The sequence below is a fragment of the Myxine glutinosa genome, chromosome 10 (assembly GCF_964187855.1).
Source record: "Myxine glutinosa chromosome 10, kmMyxGlut1.1, whole genome shotgun sequence".
NCBI lineage: Eukaryota > Metazoa > Chordata > Myxini > Myxiniformes > Myxinidae > Myxine > Myxine glutinosa.
Genome location: NC_136270.1, coordinates 83,661,240 through 83,683,758, shown reverse-complemented (window position 1 = coordinate 83,683,758; position 22,519 = coordinate 83,661,240). Strand labels below are relative to the sequence as shown.

Sequence of the window (22,519 nt, the reverse complement as noted above, 5' to 3'; positions counted from 1 at the left end):
GGGCAAAAGGAGAGAGATCAAGCATCTCAAATGGGTATTGAAAGCCAATGGCTACCCAGACCACCTCTGCCCAAAAAATGAAATGGTACTGGCGGCTCCAAGAATCCAGGACGTGCCACAGGAACCACCTAAGGGCTTCTGCGTGCTACCATTTGTGCCACGGGTATCTCAAAGGATTGGCAGGATTTTGAGACCGGTCGGGGTGAGGGTCAACTACCAACCTATATACACCTTGAGACGTGCACTGACCAAGGTCAAAGACAAAAGACTGAAGAATGATTGCACAGGTGTGGTATACACCATTCCATGTGACTGTGGTGGAGAATACATAGGCGAGACTGGAAGAACCTTAGGCCAGCGCATTAATGAACACCACAAGGCCTTTGAGTGTAATCACCCAGAAAGATCTGCTATCGCCAAGCATGGAATAAGGGCGGGCCATGTTCCTCTATGGGACAATGTGAACGTGCTGGCGGCATCCCCGAACCGGGCCAGGAGGCGAATACTGGAGGCCTGGCACACTGGCCAAACGCGGGCACCATTGACAGAGGAGACTGTGGCGTTACCACAGGCATACGGACCTCTCATGCATAAATACACCAGAGAGACACTGATGCATGGAGGAGGACAAAGACAAAGTGGGACATAGCCGACACAGGCAACACGGACAACAAAACACAATACACCGCTCAAACACGCACAAAACACTTGCAACACAAGCCGAGCATGGGTCCATGGTCACGAGGTCTCGCAACGCAGCTTTGTGATTGGTTGATAGAATAGGCCCACCCCTCCCCCCAGATATATCTGGGAGGAGGTGAACAAGGGAACTTCTCTTGATGAAGGCTAGTGGAGGCTCGGCGCACGCTGGGTTGCTGGCCGAAACGTTGAGTTTTTAAAGACAAAGCTATAGGTTGGAGAACGGAAAAATGGATATCGTGGATATATATATATATATATATATATATATATAGTATCTGTAATCTGGTTCTCCAACCTAATGAGCGGACAGCATGACGTCATCGCCATGCATGTCCGCATTGCCTGCAAAGCTCCAGAGGAACCATCTAGCAGTGCGTCATTACGGATTATAAATTCAGATACTGTCACAAGTGCATGCAAAACTCACAGTTACCGACCTGGTTTCGCCCTTGTTGGGGCTTCATCAGGGCAACGCAGTGAGGCTTTCCATACACTTGTATCTCTGTGAACCTTTCGGTTTTTATATCAGTCACTATGCGACCCCCATATCATCAGTGGAGAACCGCCAGCAAGGTGTCCCATACAGCTGCTGCTGCACCTTGCTGGGAGCGATAAGCACCGCCTGCCACACGGTAACGTTATCTCTGGTATCCACTCATCATATGGAGTCGACCTGGTTGCGGTTGGGAGTTACTAATAATGGTATCTGTAATCTGGTTCTCCAACCTAATGAGCGGACAGCATGACGTCATCGCCATGCATGTCCGCATTGCCTGCAAAGCTCCAGAGGAACCATCTAGCAGTGCGTCATAATGATTGGCGTGCGTCATAATGACGCACTGCTAGATGGTTCCTCTGGAGCTTTTTTTTTTTTTTTTTTTTTTTTTTTTTGATGTATACAAGATCGAGGCTCGTGTGCAGGCAATGCGGACATGCATGGCGATGACGTCATTCTGTCCGCTCATTAGGTTGGAGAACCAGATTACAGATACCATTATTAGTAACTCCCAACCGCAACCAGGTCGACTCCATATGATGAGTGGATACCAGAGATAACGTTACCGTGTGGCAGGTGGTGCTTATCGCTCCCAGCAAGGTGCAGCAGCAGCTGTATGGGACACCTTGCTGGCGGTTCTCCACTGATGATATGGGGGTCGCATAGTGACTGATATAAAAACCGAAAGGTTCACAGAGTTACAAGTGTATGGAAAGCCTCACTGCGTTGCCCTGATGAAGCCCCAACAAGGGCGAAACCAGGTCAGTAACTGTGAGTTTTGCATGCACTTGTGACAGTATCTGAATTTATAATCCGTAATGACGCACTGCTCGATGGTTCCTCTGGAGCTTTGCAGGCAATGCGGACATGCATGGCGATGACGTCATGCTGTCCGCTCATTAGGTTGGAGAACCAGATTACAGATACCATTATTAGTAACTCCCAACCACAACCAGGTCGACTCCATATGATGAGTGGATACCAGAGATAACGTTACCGTGTGGCAGGCGGTGCTTATCGCTCCCAGCAAGGTGCAGCAGCAGCTGTATGGGACACCTTGCTGGCGGTTCTCCACTGATGATATGGGGGTCGCATAGTGACTGATATAAAAACCGAAAGGTTCACAGAGTTACAAGTGTATGGAAAGCCTCACTGCGTTGCCCTGATGAAGCCCCAACAAGGGCGAAACCAGGTCGGTAACTGTGAGTTTTGCATGCACTTGTGACAGTATCTGAATTTATAATCCGTAATGACGCACTGCTAGATGGTTCCTCTGGAGCTTTGCAGGCAATGCGGACATGCATGGCAATGACGTCATGCTGTCCGCTCATTAGGTTGGAGAACCAGATTACAGATACCATTATTAGTAACTCCCAACCGCAACCAGGTCGACTCCATATGATGAGTGGATACCAGAGATAACGTTACCGTGTGGCAGGCGGTGCTTATCGCTCCCAGCAAGGTGCAGCAGCAGCTGTATGGGACACCTTGCTGGCGGTTCTCCACTGATGATATGGGGGTCGCATAGTGACTGATATATATATATATATATATATATATATATATATATATATATATATTGTTACAGCCCGCGGTTAAGGATGTTGGTTTGCCGAGCGGATGGCACCGCGGCCTAACAGTTACCCCGATTAACCCGATCCCCGAACGTTGGCCGGATCGCGCCACAGATATTCAATATGGAAAAGACAAAAGCGACACGGATGTGAAGAAGAAGAAGAAGACGAAAAAAAAAGGTTGAAAATACTACTATAATTTATTTACTATGTACAGGCTCAAAATAACCAAGGAGAAGGAAAGATAAGAAAATAATATACAGAAGATTTTACAGACACAGTGAAAATCGCTAGCTTATCTAAACAGACTTAATTAATACCCAGGACAGAACAAACGAAGACGACTCACATGGGGAATGATGATAGGAATGGCGGAGGTGGATGGCTTGGAGGGGGGGGGGGGGGCGGTCCAAGGGGTCCTGCAGCACGATCGGCGCGTTTAGCAGCCGCCGTTCCTTCGCGGCCCTGCTCAAAACCGCCGTCCAGGCCCCAAGCGGCTGTTGAGTGTTGTTGCTGCTGTGGCCGCCGCTGCTGTGGACCTCGCGTGCTTTGCCAGGACTACAACAGGCTTTGTGCTTCCCTGGATGATGATCTCCTTGGATGTTCTCTATGTTCTCTTGGTCCGACCACTCCTCACCATCGACAACCCAACGCAACCACTGACCACTCACAACTTCTTGCGCGCGCGCCTTTATAGCGCCTCCGGCGATTAAGCCGCTGGCCTTTAGGACACGCCCATCGGTGTGCTCACCTCGGCCCTGGTTGGTCGCGCGACCCTCTGGCTCCGTCCTTGATGACGACGGGCGGGCACGCCTTTCTTCCCCGACCCGAGCACATGTTCAATGGTGGTTTTGGAGGGGATGTAATTGGCAAATTGAGGCTTGGCCATGACGAAAGGGGAAATGGAGGTTTTTGGGAATGGGAATGAAGAATGAAGGGAATCTATCTTATTTCACTTGGTGCAATGGAGTGTCATTTTAATGGAAGACAAAGCCTTAACCTAATACACAGAATAAGGAAATAAACTACTGACCAGGGATATTATAGTGTCCTTCATGTATGCTTTATTGAACTAACTACGGGAACGCCCTTTGACCTTTATACACACTGGAGCAAGGAGGGCTCAGACTAAAACAATAATTCACAACCATTTACTATACAATACAACACAATTAAAAAAAAACTCAATCCTCATATCCGCAACAATATATATATACTTCTGTTAGTTGATTGTTTGTTTGCCATTTGTATTACAGTGTACAAGAAGGTAGAAATAAATGAATGACATGTTTATCTCACCATTTATTCGGGGGAAAATTATTACGGGGGAAAGCCTAGCTACATTTGTTGCCGTTTTCGGACGACCGGACTTCTTTGCAGTGGCTACTGACCCTGTTGCTTCAAATTTCTCGACAATCAATCGTATGTTTCTTCCCTGGGGTGGGTTAATATCGAATTCCTGGGCCAAACGGCGTGCCGCCATCGTTGGTTGTTCATTACATTTGTAGTGATGTTTCACGGCCGCAATGCCTTGATTCCTTGAAAGGTAATTCATGGTTCAGTTGGGTGCAACTTCAGTAACTTTCCAAACTCTCAGCAATAACCTGCAAAACAAAAAAATAAATAAATAAATTAAGAAAATTAATAATCTGCAAGACAATTATTAACAACATGACATCCCAGAAAGAATCTGACAGCCGAAAAAACAGAAATCGGGCGCTACCTTTGACTCACCCTGTATATACATATATATATATATACATATACTGTATATACATATATATACATATATATACATATATATACATACATAGTTTTGTTTGTATAAAGCTGGTTGCTTGTATAGTTTATATTGTCCTGCTTATATTGTTAGATTATTCCACAAGCCAATACATGTTCCTGAATGGAAACCAATCTCAAATGAGTGTATTGTTGGAACGAAAAGACCTGCAATGCTCGAGTTTGATCTGCATGTGAGCAGGACCGATGACACAAACATGACTCAGAGTTTGTGATGTCTCCCCAGTGGTACGTCGGACACCATGATCATGGATCAAATAGCATATTACCTGGTACTCCCGAATCGTTTCACGATTCCCATCGTGGGAGACATGGAGCTCGCTCAGATCCGCTTCCCCATCCCAAAGGTTTGTGCACACACCTTTTCATGGTGCAACAATGTCCAGCACAGCATGCTCATTAAATAGTAATCGCACTATAATTTGAGAAGTGTTTGTTTGTGGGTTTGTTTGTTCGGCTTTTATGTTCTCCTGAACTGTTGGGAAGAATGATTTGAAAAAAATAGTTTTCGGCGGTAAAAAAAAATTAATGGTCCCAGGGGTTCAGGTTGGGGGGCGGATGTCAATTCTCTCTATGTAAATGTGTATGGCATAGCGCTATTCCTCGTGGTCGGCGGTATTACAAGTTATAGTAAAATACACTTTGAGGAATTATTTTGTCCATAAGGACAGGTTCTTTGCTAATATATTCAACCCGGCTTGCAGTGGGAAAATTATACAAGAAAAATGTTCCTATTTTTGAGCTGTCTGTGCTTGTCGAGCTGAAGAAGCGTCGTAATTTGACAACATAACAGCTCTTGCTTTAACATGTTTTCCTCAAAATACGGACCCTGAGGTCTTTCAGAAAAAGATGCACCTGTAATTGTGGTTATATTTGGAATGTGTCCGTTTTCATTCATGGTTGCATATTCCATGCTGGTTTTGGGAGAATATAACAGAATAAACCCTTTCCCAATCCCCACCATTTCACATCCTGGAGCGTGTGGCCTTGCCTGCACCGACTTCTTGTACATACAGATTTAGAAGTTATTTTTGGAAACCATGCAGGATAAACTTAACCCGAAAAAAAACATTGCCCTTCCCAGTAACAATGAAAGTTTTGCCTCATGTGACTATAAATAACATTCCCTCTGTGATTTTATTTCACTCAATGGCCTCCGTGGTTTTTGTTGCATCAGATCGGCAAGTCGATCACTTGTGAGGTCGTCATAACTTTCAAGTTTATTGTGATGTCCAAAATATTGTACCTTTATAACATCAGACTTTAATCAATTTATGTGAACCGTAGCTGTAGTCCAACATATTATTAATCTGGGTCTGATTTTTAGCCGCGTCGCAGACGCTGGTCATAGAGTGCCCTCTGCTGTTGTTGTTGTTCTTCTTGTTCTTCTTCTTCTTGTTCTTGCAGAGAAGACAAAACCTCAAAGCTCCACCCATTCTGGGAACCATAGCTCCACCCATTCTGGGAGAGGCTTCATATAAACAAATATCCACCATTTTATTAACTCGCATAGCTTTGAGGCCTGTTTTGTAGGCCCGTGGTGTCTTCCTCTCTCACACAGTTTTATTTCAAATCAAATTCGATATATCATTTCATTTTTCACAGTCGCTAACATAGTTTTAGACTCGGTTGAAAAAAAACGGGAAGAAAATCCGATTAAAGTTGCCCTTTATAGAACGAAATGAATTCTCAAAGGCCTGTAACTTCAAGTCCATTGAGATTTTTTTTTTTTCAATCGCGGCATGGTCAGTCATACACCGCCCGAAATAACAGACGGGAAAATGCCGAGATATATATATTTTGTTTAAATCGCGGCATGCTCAGTCATACACCGCCCGAAATAACAGACGGGAAAATGCCGAGATATATATATTTTGTTTAAATCGCGGCATGCTCAGTCATACACCGCCCGAAATAACAGACGGGAAAATGCCGAGATATATTAAAAATTCGTCCATTTGATGACAATCGTCACGATGAAATATTTAATTTGTACGTCGTCACAATAATGTGGAGAGAGGAGCATAGCTTCGTTCACGTGTCGCCAAACACGGGAAATTGCCGAGATATATATTTTTTAAATCGCGGCATGGTCAGTCATACACCGCCTGAAATAACAGACGAGAAAATGCCGAGATATATTAAAAATTCGTCGCCACACACGGGAAATTGCCGAGATATATTTTCACTTTGCACAAAAATAACATCAAGTAATCGAATCAATAGGAATGTCCTGTGCCTATAACATCGACGTTATAGGCACAGCTGCATCTAGGCATTGTGCAACATCGACGCAGCTTTTGTTTTAATTAAAACTTTTTGTACTTGTTATTGATAGAAGACCAAAAATATTGTTGCTGACCAGTTAGAGTGTTGTGGTTAGAGTGTTGAACTACTTCCTTGCTTGACGCTCAACATTTGAAAAGGATGGAGAACGACCAAACAGTCATATGAATGAATGAATGAATGATTTCATTCAGTTTTCAAATGATTTCATTCAGATCAATTCATTCAGTCATAGGTTGGTAATAATTGCGCAGGCTTTGATGGGCTGAATGGCCTCCTCCTTTGAAGTTCCTTGTGAGGGACCCATATGATAAGGTACCTGGCTTTGGCAGGGTTTACTTCCAAGTGTCATTGTTTACATTCATTCATGAAGGAGTTTGTTGATTATGGAGTTCCGAGGAGTCCATAGGTTGCCACCATTTGCCAATAGCAGTATACTTGTCAATACGCTTCTATATTAGGAGGATCGATGACCTAATGGTTGTTCCTCTTTCGGCTGGTAGATCATGGAAGGTTTTAAAATCTATTTTGTCATTGAATTGTTTTTCCCAGGACTAAGTAGGATCACACTTAATTATTGATAGATGGTGCCGTGTTTTTCATCGACATATTTTGTGCATGTTGGTTGTCTCAATGCCAGGAGAGCTTTTAAAGCGACAGAGTGATGTTACTATGTTGTTGCCAACAAATTATTTTGACAACTTTCAGGAAAGAGAGATGCCAAGTTGCACAAGTGCCTGCTATAAATCCATTGTTTTGAATGATCATTTGCAGGAATGAACTTTGTAGGTGTGGGATATTCCTTGAGAGAGGACGAGTACCTGTTTAATTAAGAAAGTAGATGACAGCAATACATTTTTTGATTACAGACTTTCAGGAAGCATTGATAGTGCACCTTATTTTATTGCTACAAATAATGGTGTTAATGCAATATTGTTGTAATATGCTGTAAAACATGTAAGAGATATGGCACAGGTATTTTAAGCTGGTGATTGATTGAAGCTGCAGAAATGTGCTCTAACCTTTTGGATAGCAAATTAAGACAGACACAGTCTTCTTGAAAATGTTAATTTTCATTCATGATCGTCACCAGTTCATGCAAATTATGCATCCCTTCACATTTATGTTGCAAGGTTTGCCGGTGCTTTCAGACCATGAGCACACCAGAACATGACGCTGTTCTGGAAATTGGACAATCTCAATGCTTCCTCTTCTATTTCTTCCTCTTCATATTCGTTTATATCCAGCACAAAGCTGCGGGGTAGCATCGTTGGTTGAGGGTGTGTGTCGCTGATGCCATGCCCTCTGCTGGTTAGGGCAGGAATTTATAATTGGCCCATGGTGCCAGCTATATCCGCCTACTCATCGCGAAGGACACCATGGGTTCTTTAACGTCCACCAACAAATGCCAGCAAACTGGACGCCTAGTTTAACGTCCATCCGAGGGACACATTGATGAATCATCCTGCCTGGGAAACACATGTATGGCAGTTTTTAACTGGGTCGGGATTCAAACCTCGGGTAGATAGTTTAGAGGAGAGTGTGCATACCTCTAGGCCAACCTGTCAACCCAATCTCAATGCTGAGACTCTCAGTGCAAACACTATCTCAACATGCATTTCCTTTCACTAAACAGGTGTATTTGGATGACTGCTTCATGCACTTCACGACTGGATGACTTTTAAAATAATAAATTTTATTAATTTGCAAAATAAAAAGTTTCCAAATTTCGTTTCTAATGTTTTTAAATTAGTGGAAAGTTTAAACAGGGCATTAAAAGAACAGCATGTAATCCAGAATCCATCATGTTGGATTGGAAATCAATCTTTCCAGTTTCTGGTGGTGGCATCTTTTCTTCTCTTCTCCGAGTGACCTGCTTGCAAAACGAAATAAACTTTTCCGGATTTGTTGTTACCATCAATTGTTGTCCACCTTTGTTCATGTCGATTGTTTATCATATCGACCCTAATTTCCTTGTATCCTGCTTTCCTGTTTGGTTGTTTTGGTTTTGTGTTTTTACCTTGGCTGGTGAGGCCTACCCTTCTTTCCCTTGACTCACACATTCATTCGTCTTTCTTTCCTCCTATCATGAGTCACCATCCATATTCCAACCCATGGTCTAACACTTTCCTTATAATTTTTCTAATAAAAAAAAGAAACCCTCTTACCCCATGTTTCATGGTACATTTCATTCTTTGTTGGTCACATATTCAGCACACCTGCTTCCTTGTTGACTCCTTCCCTACCCTTTTCTTTTCCAACCCTTTCATCACACTCATCCATTTCATACCTCAAATAAATATTGTCATTCATTTTTATCACTCACTCATTACTTGTCATTCAGTCCCAAAACTACTCGTATTTCTTCTTTTATTTCATTTCCCCCCTTACTCTCCTCTCCTCCCATCTCCCCTCCTCACATTTTCTCCTGCTGTCCTCACACTCCATCAATTCAAATGACAATTAAACAATGTTTAAACTTCCAACAGTCTCATTTCCAAATATCATTCTTCCATAGTGCTTCCTCTTCTTCCCTTCCATTCTTTTTCATTCCTGGATTGCTCACAAAAACCCCCATCTTCCATTGCATTCATACTTCCGAAGTCTTGCTTCATTGTACTTAATTACCCTTCCCACCATCCCGATCCTAATGTCATTCTTCGTCTTTCTGACATGGAGATTCTGAAAACAGCCTTTTTGTAAGGAGTGCAAGATTATTTTGGTGAACATATTCACATCAGTACCCCCTCCCTCACATCGTCCTGCAAGCCCGGTTCCAGGTCCCCCAATTCAGCGTCCCCTCATCCCATGTTTCCCCTCTTGCCCCACTGCCCACTCTTGCTCCACATTTACATGGCCCCTATACATCCTACCTCCCCTTGCCTCACTTCAAATGACACCACAGCCACGCACAAAGCAGCTGGACATACGCAAAAAAAACATCTTCTACGAGCAGCAAGCATTACCCGTTTATACATTCGCGGCACTGTGCTTCGCGTTTTCACGGCTTCGCGGATATCTTGTCATTCACACTGTGAATAGCTTCACGTGATATCCCGCTGTTCACGCGTAAACAATGTTTCGTGGCATGCCACATGGGATATCCTACAGATGGTAAACAATGCTTCGTGGGATATCCCACCATTCACACTGTGTGAATAGCTTCACTTGATATACCACCATTCACACAGTAAACATTGCTTTGCGGTATGCTTCGCGGGATATCCCGCCATTCACACTGTGAACAGCTTCGTGGGATATTCCACCGGCTGCATAACATGTCATCCCTGCGAGTTACTTTACAGAATGAAAACACTCCACAATATCTACGAATGCAATTAGCTGTCTCCCTTTTCCCCATTGAAACAATGGTACGGCATGCATTCACAGATTTTCGTCGACATTCACGGGTTTTCATCGACATTCGCGGATTTTTGTCAACATTTGTGGGATTTTCGTCGACATTCATGGGATTTCCATCGACATTTGTGGATTTTGCCTCGCCATTTGTGGTTTGTTCTTCGCCATTCACAGATTATCATAATTGGGGAACCAATCCCCCCTTTTTTCATTGAAACAATGCCCCGACATTGGCGGTTTCAGAATTCGTGGCACTTTCCAGGAACGTATCCCCCGCGAATAGCAGGTTCAAGGTGTATTTTTTTTGTATTTTTATCATGTCTCATTTACTTTGCCAAACTTTATCTACATCATTCATAAAACTGTACTTTGTACACTTAACTATTGACTGCTTGGCAATATGGTAATTCAGAGTACCTCTTGTATATGAATTTCACTGTGGCTTTTGTTTTCTCAGTTGGTTTTTCTGAGGCATTTATGATTTTGTGCATGTTGTCATGTTGATCATGCTTCGGAATCAATTTTTACTTTGTCATAGTCACTGCTGCATCATCTCAAGGTATATCAGATGTCTATGTATCAACCCTCATCTTTGCTATGGGTTAAACCCACATATACCCACCATCCACATTGTAGGGTGTCGTGCGGATACACCTGCTGGAAGCTCGAGACCTGGAGCGTAAGGACAACCTGCTCAAGGGTATGATTAAGGGCCGATCAGATCCATATGCTGTACTGCATGTGGGAAACCAGTCATTCAAGAGCAAGGTCATTCAGACCTGCTTGCATCCAGTATGGAATGAAGTTTATGAGGTAAGACTGTAGGTACATGTTTAAAATGTTATGAGCTGTTCAGCAGATGTGTAACTAATTGTAAACAGAGAGGTTGAAAATTGGATAGAAAGTTTTTCTTCCTCTTTGCTTTGACAGGCCATTGTGCATGAAGTGCCAGGTCAAGAGCTGGAGATATCGGTCTTTGATGAAGATCCAGACAAGGATGACTTTCTAGGCAGGTAAAAATTGGAAAGGGATTGTTTGTTGTAAAATTGTAAAAACAGGACGACTTCACTTCAACGGGTCCCTCATTATAGAAAGTGTTTTAACCTACGCATGCATCAGTGCTATGGACCGACTTCCATTGCTGCCGAAGATGCCCCAATGATTTCTCATGCGATTTATGATAATGCTGGGCGAGACCTTTCACTTCTGTGTTATATCTGGCCCTTTCATTAGGGTCATCTGTGTCACGGTCAAGGCCACCATTTGGTCAAATAGATTTTGTCACCCCCGGAAAGTTGTCGGACTTGTGACCCCTTACAGAGTACGCGTGTAGGGCCGGTGCAAATGTAGTGACTGGTAAACACGTACTCTGCATCAGCAGTTGTATCCCTAACAGCATCAGCAGCAGTTGTACCACACTAACTTAACATCCTAACGAATATGTATCCCCTGCAATGTAACAATATGTACAAACTCCACCATGAGACTTAGATGATCGACTGTTTAAAATAAATATACAACTTATATTTATATACAAATATACAAGGCTTGGAGGCACAAGCCAATCTCTGCCCCTCTTCCCTCGGTGGGAAGAGGGGCAGAGATTGGCTTGTGCCTCCAAGCTTATGCATTCAAAGGTGATTTTCTGTCAGGAATCAAACCAATTGCATTTAAATATTTGTATTTTGTATGCACAATGGAAATTTATATACAAAGGGTCTACAGGAATACACTGCTGCAGGACTACACTGAGCATAAGGATTGATTCCACAATCCTGTACGAATTACAAACAAGGAAATGAGGAGACATTTTGGCCCATCATTGCCGTGTTGCACTCCCGAGTTAATATTTTGCTACAGCTTTAAAGAATAATCTTTGTTTTACTCAAGTCTAAATAACCCGATCTTGATCGGGTGACCTGGCTTGTTCAATACAATGCTTGGCTAAAGGTGAGCATGCTTGTGTAGTTGATGATAATAATCCAATGCATTTTCATGCCTCTGCAGCCAAAGGTAGGCATTAGTACCTCCGCAACCGAAGGTGGACAGAGGTTATGTTTTCACCCGTCTGTCTGCTTGTCTGTCTGTCTATGAGCAGATATCTCAAAAAGTTTTTGACGGATTCTGACGAAAGGGTTGGGTGTGTGACAAGGATGAATTGATTCCATTTTGGTGAGGATCTGGATCCGCATACCATAATTCTTTAAAGTGATCTTCACCATTGAGAGATTGAGCCAAAACCATATACTGTATTTTTTTTTTTTTACTTGGTCTAAGGCTCGTAATAGAGCTGACACACACACACACACACACACACACACACACACACACACACACACACACACACACACACACACACACAAACACATCAGGGTTCATTTGGCACGATATCTCAAAAAGTTGTTGACAGATTATGGCAAAACTTGGTGGATGAGTTGTGTAGGTGACAATAATAAGCTGATTAGATTTTGGTTAAGGTCTGGATGCAGATCCGGCCTATCACTAGGATACAAAACATAATCTGTTCAACCTGGTGGAGGTATGCACTCTACTGAGTGGCATTATAATTTAATTCTGCTGGTGTGCGGACAATGGAGACCACAGTTACAACTGGTGATAGTGTTTCATAACCTGACTATCTCTTCCCCAGCTAACATTGAGAGTGTAATGCTTTGAGCTCTGACAGATTGGTTTCTTACATGGGGGTTTTTCTCAGTCTGACAGTTGACTTGAATGATGTCATGCATGGGAAAGATGTCGATGAGGTGAGTGTCATTTCATACTTTCAAAATTATTGCATTCTCCATTTGATGCTGATTCTCTACTCGCATTTGAATCTACAAGTGTGGCCATTTGTATTGATGGAAGTGAAGTTAGTACAATATAAAAGCACAAAAAACGTTTAATTCTCGCTCCAGTATTATCTTGTCGGAATTAATTTTAAAGATTTTTAAATCGATACAACAATCTCAACAAATATTGATTACACTTGGCCTTTAATCACCTCCAAAGACATCAGCAGGTCTTTATAGTGAGATATCTTGTTCCATATGATTAAGAGACGTAGCGGATGTTTAGGAGAATAAATTATTCCATGTATTAGTATTTTGTCTTTGTGCTCTTGGGAGCAAAAATATTAGTTATGTTGGATACAATGTTGTTCAGCATCTTTGACTTGAATCAAAAGATTGATGTATGTTGCTTTTGATTGATTAGTTTTGATTTAGTGCGAGTAGCCTTGTGATATTCTTATATTTACCTTTGTGTGTTCTACCTTTGTTGATTTTTTTAAATCACGGTTCATGTAAAACAAAAACTTGAGTATACCATTGAATAGTGTTGGTAGCTCCATCCTATGAAGGTTATAATGACATTTTCGTGTTCTTGGTACAGTGGTTTGATTTGGACGAGGTGGAGACAGGCCAGCTTCATCTAAAGCTACAGTGGCTCTCACTACTTGCAGATGCCAGCGTTTTGCAAGAGGTGAAAGGCAGTGGTGTGTGAGAGGGACATTGGCATAAAAAGGATGTGAAATGCTTAAACTTGTTGGTGTATGCTTGAAAAAAAGAGATGTGTGCAATGGGAATATAATGTGGGTGAAAGTAACTGGTCAGGCAAACCATGAATTATGACGCGAAACATTTGTTATCAACATCTTCAAATGCTTAGTTGTCGGTGCAATAAATATAACTTGAAAGCATCATAAAATGCAAAGCCCGTCCCGTCCGCATCTGCTTTATATTTAGACATCTTCTTCCGTATATTAAACATGACAAAACACAAAAAAATACAAATGAAAATTTACGATTTTATGCAGCCTTGACCTTTGACCTTTAAAAACGTTTGTTCTTTGGAAAAAAAAATCCGCTTGTACATTTTGATTGGTGAGCCAATTCACTGACGCAATATGCAAATTATTATAAATTTCAGACCAATAGGTTGAAACGTGGCGATTTTAAGTGACTTTGACCTTTTGACGAAATTATGAATTTGGCGTCTCCACATTCTCATAATAAAGCTTTGTTGAAAATTTGATGACAAAACTCAAATGGTAAATTTAAATTTCAGGTCAATTGGATGAAAATTGATGATTTTATGTGATGACCTTAGACCTTTTGAAAAAAGTATAAATTTTTGGACAAAAAATTTAAAACGATCATTCATTCTCATCATAAAACTTTGTTTTAAATTTGATGACGAAAGCTGAAATGGTTAAAAAAAAGTTACGGCCTGGACATACACACACATGGAAGTGATTGGCTATTAATAGTTCTGTTGGTGGGAATTGGTTGGGTACAGGATAATTAGTTTTTTTAACAGACTGCTTTCCTTGGAACTAAGATATTAAACAAACGTACCTGTCCAATTCTGAATATAATTTCCGTTTTTATTAATCCTCGGATATGTTTCCATAATACACTACTCAAAAATTAAAGGACAAAACCTTCAATTTCACATGATTATTGGCATCCATTTATTTGTGAGCCTGTCGAAGTCGCTCTGTGACAGACAATTATCTTTTATTTTACTTTTTCAGTCGATTTCTCTTGATGGAGATTTATACATTTGAAAAACTGCTTGAATCACCAAGCAGTGTGAGTTTTTAAGGGGTATCTTGGAGTGGTGTAGACCATATGGAGAGTTTGTGATTATTTTTTGTAGGCAATGCACGGTGTGAAAGCTATGCCTGGTCAAGCCAATGATGGTCTCTCCTCTGCTTTACTCATTGCTTACCTGGACTGTGCTCGAAACCTTCCGGTGAGTTAAACACCACAACCTGTATGTAGTTTTGCCTTCCTATGATGATAAAAATTTCTGCCATTTGGAGGATTCCTACTTTTATGCCTCATACTTTAAAAGGTATTTATTTAGTTGAATGCAGCTCTGATAGAAGTAATCACAATTAGACTCGCAATGCTGTGCATGATACCTTTTTTTTTTGGAGGACCTCGGAGTTGTGAACAAAGGCTGAGTGAGTGAATTCCTTTGCATTTATTTATTACTAACACAAATATGGTGGAATATTTGGTCTTGCCCTCCCACGTGTGCACCATATCTGCATCAGTCCAAACACTTCCCCCTTGTATAATATGTACACATTGTCAGAGCATCCTTTGCTGTTATTGAAGCTTTAAAATAGCCCTATAACCTCTTCCTTACTAACTTAAAGTACTACGAGTACATGGAGTTTCATTAAGATACATTTTAAACTGTGATGTGATGAGCAAACATTTTAATTGTGAATTTGGAAAAGAAATGTATGAAACATTAATGTATTATATGTGGGAACATGATTCATGCACCGTCACTTTGAGTGCCCTGGACATTTGTAGGAACGTTGGAACTTCCAAGCCAACAAACCCGGGCAGTTTTGCTTCTCATTTTATGGGAAAAGTTTACAAAAGACTTGAATTTAAAAATAATGGAAAATATCACTCATGACCCACTGGTGTGCCTGAAACCACTGTTGTTTTCTTCTTCTTAGTCTTCTTTTTCTTCTTCCTGTTCTTCTTTCTTCTTTTGGCTTTTATTACTTCTTTTTCTTTGCCTTTTTAGTTCTTATTCTTCAGCTTTTTAGTTCTTTCTTTTTTTCAACATAAGTCCAGTAACAGTATTCCAACTGTAATGCTACTGTAAAAACTTCGAAACAATAAATAAACAGGATTACTTAAATAATTGTCATTCATCATGAAAGTCAGTCGCACTGCATTCCTTCCATTCTGTGAACCATCAATGCACACCTATATTGATTATCGACACCATAAATATACTAATACTACCCGTTCGCTTGATGAACACATTTCATTTCATTTTTTTTGTTGCATGGCGGATTAATAAACCTATCGCTATAAGGCTCCACAAATTCCAAAGTCAAAAGATTTATTTTTCATTACAATACAAGAGTATTGAAAATAGGTCAGCTACTATGACATACTACTGCTACTACTAAGTCTGGGGTTGGCTTAATGATTAAGGTAGATGACTTGGATCACAAGGTCCTGAGTTCAAGCCCCTGTCGTGCCGTTAAATTAACACCGGGTGGGGTTGACTCAGCCTGCTCTTCTTCCGAGGTCGGCAAAATGAATACCAGCTACCTGGGGGTAATAAGCCATTCGAGTATCCTGTGTCGGAGTGGCGACCCGTCCAGGATTATACTTCTTAGCCAATGAAACTGCTTCAGCAGTCCTACGCGCCTCCCGGGGTGAAAGGAACAGTTATTACTACTACTACAACGACTACTTCTACTACTACTTCTTGTTATTATTATACAAGTGAGTCACCCCATCAGGATTGGGTTATTTAGACTTTAATGAAACATTAAGGAGATTGTTGCTTACAGCTGTAGCAAAAATTAACACTGGAGTACAGCACTGCAACGATGGGCCAATGTCCTCCTCATTTCCTTGTTTAACGTCATACAGGATCATGCTGTCACTCCTTATACTCGATGTAGTCCCATGGAGACTGTGGATACTTTGTATATCGATTTCCATTCTGCATACGGAATACAAATATTTAAATGCAATTGATTTGATTCCTGACAGCACATTGACCCTTACGAGGAAGTGGAGGTGCAAGCCAGGTTGATTGACATTGGTGCACATTGACCAAGCCATCCCTCTCCCCGCCAAAGGGGGCACCCAACGTACGACTCGATTTGCCAAAGCACCGTTTTTGTTTTTGTTTTCAAAAAAAATTTTTATATCAATTTGATTAAGAATTAAATGTTTTTATTTTCACACTGACCTTTCATGTGTGAAAATAATGAGGGAGTGCAAATGTCAGAAATTGGCCCAGGGCCTCGATTCAGTATACAAAAAAAAAAGAAGGGGTTTGGAGACTTAAGAAAGTGTGTGTGTGTGTGTGTGTGTGTGTGTGTGTGTGTGTGTGTGTGTGTGTGTGTGTGTGTGTGTGTGTGTGTGTGTGTGTGTGTGTGTGTGTGTGTGTGTGTGTGTGTGTGTGTGTTCGTGCATGCCCTCTTCCATTTAAACCTAGTATGCAATGAAACGACTCCGTTGTTCTGCAATTATACAACCCTAACCCTAACAACTCAGGCTCTACTGCTGGGAATGTCCTCCTTAATGACTAACTCAAGTAATATTGGTGAATCATGACTGTCAATAATAAAATATAATTAAATTTGGGGGAAGGGACGAGAAACCTAAAATAAGACATAATCTATATAATAATAGCGTAAGGACTCGACTTTGCTATCCCTTTTACGCCGCACCCAGTGACCCGATGCCCACGGCACTAATGGATTTACGATCTACGAACCGTGCTCTTTGTTTATCACGTACAGCCATACTCGAAAAATCTGAATTAGCCGACGTTGGGGCCCAAAAGCATCCGATTAACTGCCGATCTTACGACGCCATCGTATTGGCGTCTGCTGGGCGAAGGCGAAGCGAGCCGTCCGCTGATTGGACAGTCGAGTGGTGTGAACATGGGTGGTGTGAACCAAATGGTCTTTTTATTCCCTTGAACATTTTAAATTAGGATATATAAGGAAACGTCTTTATCGTCATTTTAATAAAGTTAAATGGAGTGACGTTGCAATACTCGGTGCGTTGCATAAATCCTCGTAACTCAGAGAGGTGTAGCAGGTGGCGAGACGTAAGGAAGCTTAAAGATAACGAGCTGAAACAGACGAACGATATGTCAATCCCTTTCTACACCGAACGGAAATAAAAGTATGAGAGCGGGAAGGCATGGCCTGAGCACTTCGAGCAGAGAGGACTGATTGGACTTAACTTAAAGAGAAAAAATTGGAGCTTAACGGAAGAAGAAGATCCCATGAGCGCTCCCCTATGCCATCCATAATGGTACACTCTATCCATACACCACATCCTCCCTTCCGTGGATGTTCCATGGGTTTCGGCTAGTACTATACTAATAGCATTATAACCAATGAATGGCCTTTCTGGAATATACCAGTAATCCATGTGAAAGATGTATTTTGGGCCAAAGTAGTATTTTGCCAATAGATTCACTGGTGTGTTCTCTTTTTATCTCATTACGGTCTCATTTGAGAATGAATCGCTATTACTGCATGGTGGATCCTCTCTAGCGATGACATACAAACTGTGAATAACAAAAATAGCTTTTATAAAATTGTGCCTTTCAAAAAAGTTCAAATTATTTTACAAGGTAAGGTTGATGTATATATATATACATATATATACACACACACACACACACACACATACACGTCACCTCAAGCCCACTGCAATGCACCCAGCCTAATTTTCCAGCTTGTTTATTTATTTTATTTCATCAATCCCCATTCTCATGATTGGCTGAAAACCTAAACCTTTTTGATTATCAATCTTGACTGACATAGTCTTATCACCTCCTTGTCTTTCTTATTCTTTCTGTGGCTCTAAGAGCGTGTTCTCTGGGACTTTTGGCTGTGGATACCATCAGGGCCGATGGGCTTCTGGTTTGGTCTTCTGTGAAAATACCTCTCTCCTTTCTCAGTTGGCCGTCGTGAGTGATTGGCAGGCTTTTCCCTCTAAACATTGTGCGGTGACTAATTTGATAGTATCTTTAGTGCATCTAACCTCATAACCACATACTTTTCTCTTTGCTGCTGCCTGATTTCTCATCTTAAAGCATTGTGAGTGAGAAGATGGATTGGCTACTTTGCTGTAGGTTTCATTTCCAGCAAGGTCATGCAAGGTGTCAGGTGGTATCGTTGTATTCCTTGTATGTGTGATTATCTTTGCATACAGGAGATAATGGGCCATATAGATATTACATGTGCTATTTTAGAGGTGAAGTGTTGACCCAACTTCCACTTTTCCTCTTCCATGTTCCTTTCCTTTTATCTCTTCCCTTCATCCCTTTCCTCTTAACAATTCTCTCACCTCAGTACCTCTGCACCTTCCACCCCCCCCCCCCCCCCTTTATTGTACACGGAAATTAAAGAATGTCATAAGAAATGCATTTCATTCAGTTAAACTCTTATTTTTCTTCATTTAATCTCTCATTCATTTTGTAATGGCTAACTAGGAAGCATCTGAAAATGCAAAGCCCGTCCATGTCCGTTTGTATTCAGACGTCTTCTTCTTCCTCCATATGCTAAAAATAACAAAAACAGCTTTAAAAAATACGAAACGAAAACTGATGATTTTATGCAGCCCTGACCTTTAATTTTGACCTTTTGATCTAAAAAACAAAAAAACAATCATCTTCTAGCTTTTGATTGGTGAACCAATCCAGTGACCCAATATGCAAATTCTTGAAATTTTAGGTCAATTGGATGAAAATTGATGATTTTATGTGATGCTGACCTTTGACCTTTTGAAACAATTATTAATTTGCCTTCTCCGTATTATCATAATGGAGCTTTGGTGAAACTTTGGCAATAGCTCAAATGGTAAAAAAGTTACGGCCTGGACAGACACAGACAGACAGAGACAGTCACACAGAAGGTTTTACAAAACCCCGTCTTCTGCTGTGCAAGGGACAGACTAAATAAATGTGAATCTGTTATAAAATGAATTAAATACCGGTAAAGTTTAAATAAAAAATATTAAAACGAATAATGTCTGTTTGTAGAACAAAAGCACACGTGTCACTTGAATTTAAGTCACAAGTGTTTTATTCCTGTGCCTTGCTTTATATATGTAGAAGTAGACCTAGACTCTAGTTTGTGTTATGTTTGTGGGGGTAGCAATGGAATACCTTAGGCCAAGTAGGATTGTTTCGGGTAGTGTGCTCCGACTGTTGCGAAGAAGAAGAAACCTTCCTGTAATTAAGTTAGGCCAGAATGTCGTGTAAGTGTATATTTGTCTCCATGTGAGGGGTGGAGCTATGCTAATTAGTTAGGGTATAAAGGTAACATTCCCTGTGTGTAGTCGCCTCTGTATTTTTCCCTTCGTTCCTCATGACACACACTACAGCCATGCGATCAGTGCCTGAAATAAACCACATAATTGCTGACCGGATCCGGACATTCTACCACTAACACCACCCAGCCGAGTCATCTCAAGAGGCATCGAGAAAGGCCTTGAGGGCCCTTCCAGAGTGGAACGATAGGTCAGGTTGGCAATAGAGCGATGTGATGGCGCAGCACGATTGGAGCGCGCGTGACGTCATCGTTGAACGTTCTAGCGCCAGGGACAAAAAGGCAGAGCATCGCCATTTTCGCTCTCTCGGTTCCTGGTGTTCGTGGAAAGCGGACTCATCTGCAATATCTCTCTTGGTTCCGACATTCATTACGAACAGTACATTTTGCATTCCTTCTCTCTGCCAGGCGGTCACAGCTTATTATTTGCTCTCTTGTCCTGGTTGCATTTCTATCTCCCTGTTCCGGGCTGTGGGAAAGGCGGACGCATCCTTCTCTTGTCTCTCCTTGGTGCTGGCTTGGTGCCGTGTGCGCCTGAAAGGAATATCGAGGCTCGGTGCAGCCGAGTGGGAAGGACGAGGGAGAACCTGGCCTGTTCGCCTCGCGTCGGTGGCTGGCGGTGAACGACTTCGTGCCAACGCGTGTTTTCCCGCACAGGGACACTAGACCTGCGATGACCCCGGACGGTCAAGGACGCCGGAGCTGAGTATCAGGCAAACACACCACACTACATTTTGTTACTTTTGTTATTTTATCATCCCCTTGTGTTGTATGTGAGTCTGTAAGGGGGTCCCTCAATTTAGGAATTAGTTTTACCATACAATTCTGTTATCCCGGCATTTGTTTTTATTAAATCCATTCTTTGTTGACTTTCAATTCCTTGTCTTGTCCGTTTGTTTGTTTGTGGGAATCGGATAACCCTCGTCACGTCCATCCGTACAGGTAAGGACCTCGCTGCCCTCCACTACCCCTGCACGTGTCCCTACCGCCATAGTTTGGTAAACGCCTCGGAGTTGAAGCTCGGTCGGCCATCCGTCACCCTGCGGTGTTCACTACAGGGCAGACACACGATAGTATTAAGGCCTATTTATTATTAGTTAAAACTTTTTCTTTTGTTTTTACATTTTTCTAATGCTCATGGTGAAGCTTGTACCCACTATTATGTGCAGGACAAAGACATTGGTACTATTTATATGAATTATTGGAACATTTGTAGACATTGGATAAATAATTTACAGGATTTAAACCTGTAATATCAAGCATTATGATTCCTGGGTTCTAATGGAATGTTATACAAGCCAACCCAAAGTTTTTTTGCCCAGATGGGAATACCAACAGTTTTAAACACTAAGCAGTTTTACTGTTTTTAATATAATAAGAGTTCCCTGTTTTTCTACCTTTGTTCCTCATACCATATTCCTCATTAACCATGGTTTGGTTATCATGTTCCTTCCCTCTCCTCTCTCTCTGTGTCTTTCATCATTCATTCCCTTGCTTGTACGTCTGCACCTGTTGTCCCACTGTGTATATGTTGCCCCCTCTTCCCTCCATGTCAATATCTTTCTGCTCTTTCATGAATCGTGTGTCTGTCTCTCTTTTTTTTTTTAAATCTCCAACTGGTGAGAAAAAAAATGTACTGTTAACTCTTCCAATATTAGCATCTCAGCTTGCTACCTCTTCAGTGATTCTGTCTCCATACTCTTTCAAACTCGCCTCGGGTGTGTGGTTCTTTGTGGTGCTGGGTATGTGCACAGACATGGTTTGACCTTTTTGTTATAACTTTTATTGGCTTACCTGGAACTTGTACCACTGATACCCACCATTAACATACAGCTATTTCACTGTCTGAGGCTTTTCAAAAGCCTATTAACCGATTCATGAGAATGCATGTGCTAACCTCAATGATTCTTGAAAATTTGTCTGTCTTTGTTGCATGCGATAACAAGTTTCCTTTTTACAGAATGTTTCTTTTCTGTTATAACCGGAGTGCAGCGCAATCCGTTTGAATATGAGCATGATGGCCGAAAGCTACCCTCATGTATAACAGTAAAGGTAAAGCATCCTTCATGACTAACCTCTAGCAACTGTGTGTTGTGCTGCTTGCTTCTACTACTAATGGCATCTTGGAACCAAATACATATTTTCATCCACTGCAGGGGTGATGAGGGTGGGTGGGGGTAGATTAGAATGAAGGGGAGTTGAGAAATGGGAGTTGAGGGAGAGAATAGAAAGAGGAATGTACAGGGTACTGTATTTCAAAAGTTCAGAATCATAGGAGAATGTTTTTTGAAACTCTGTCTTTGAGGTGGATCGGATGTCCTGAACCGATAGAATGGCCACCATGTAATCCAAATTTAACGGCACTTGACTTTTATCTTTGTGGACACCAGAAATCAGTGCTTTATATCCCACGAGACCACATATAATTGAAGATCTACAGAATTCGCT

General features: G+C 41.6%; 1 protein-coding gene across 2 annotated transcripts in view; it reads left to right on the top strand.

Moving 5' to 3' along the window:
- The window catches only part of LOC137415119 (extended synaptotagmin-2), a 117,998-nt gene that overhangs the window by 68,721 nt on the left and 26,758 nt on the right, over positions 1–22,519 (top strand). Inside the window, exons 9-15 of one of the 2 annotated variants that reach the window (XM_068100692.2) lie at positions 4,799–4,919; positions 10,855–11,031; positions 11,149–11,231; positions 12,935–12,983; positions 13,612–13,701; positions 14,881–14,976; positions 22,064–22,123. In XM_068100692.2, coding sequence (XP_067956793.1) covers positions 4,799–4,919; positions 10,855–11,031; positions 11,149–11,231; positions 12,935–12,983; positions 13,612–13,701; positions 14,881–14,976; positions 22,064–22,123 — 676 coding nt within the window. The remainder of the gene's footprint in view (positions 1–4,798; positions 4,920–10,854; positions 11,032–11,148; positions 11,232–12,934; positions 12,984–13,611; positions 13,702–14,880; positions 14,977–22,063; positions 22,124–22,519) is intronic. The other variant, XM_068100693.2, reaches the window with a different exon arrangement.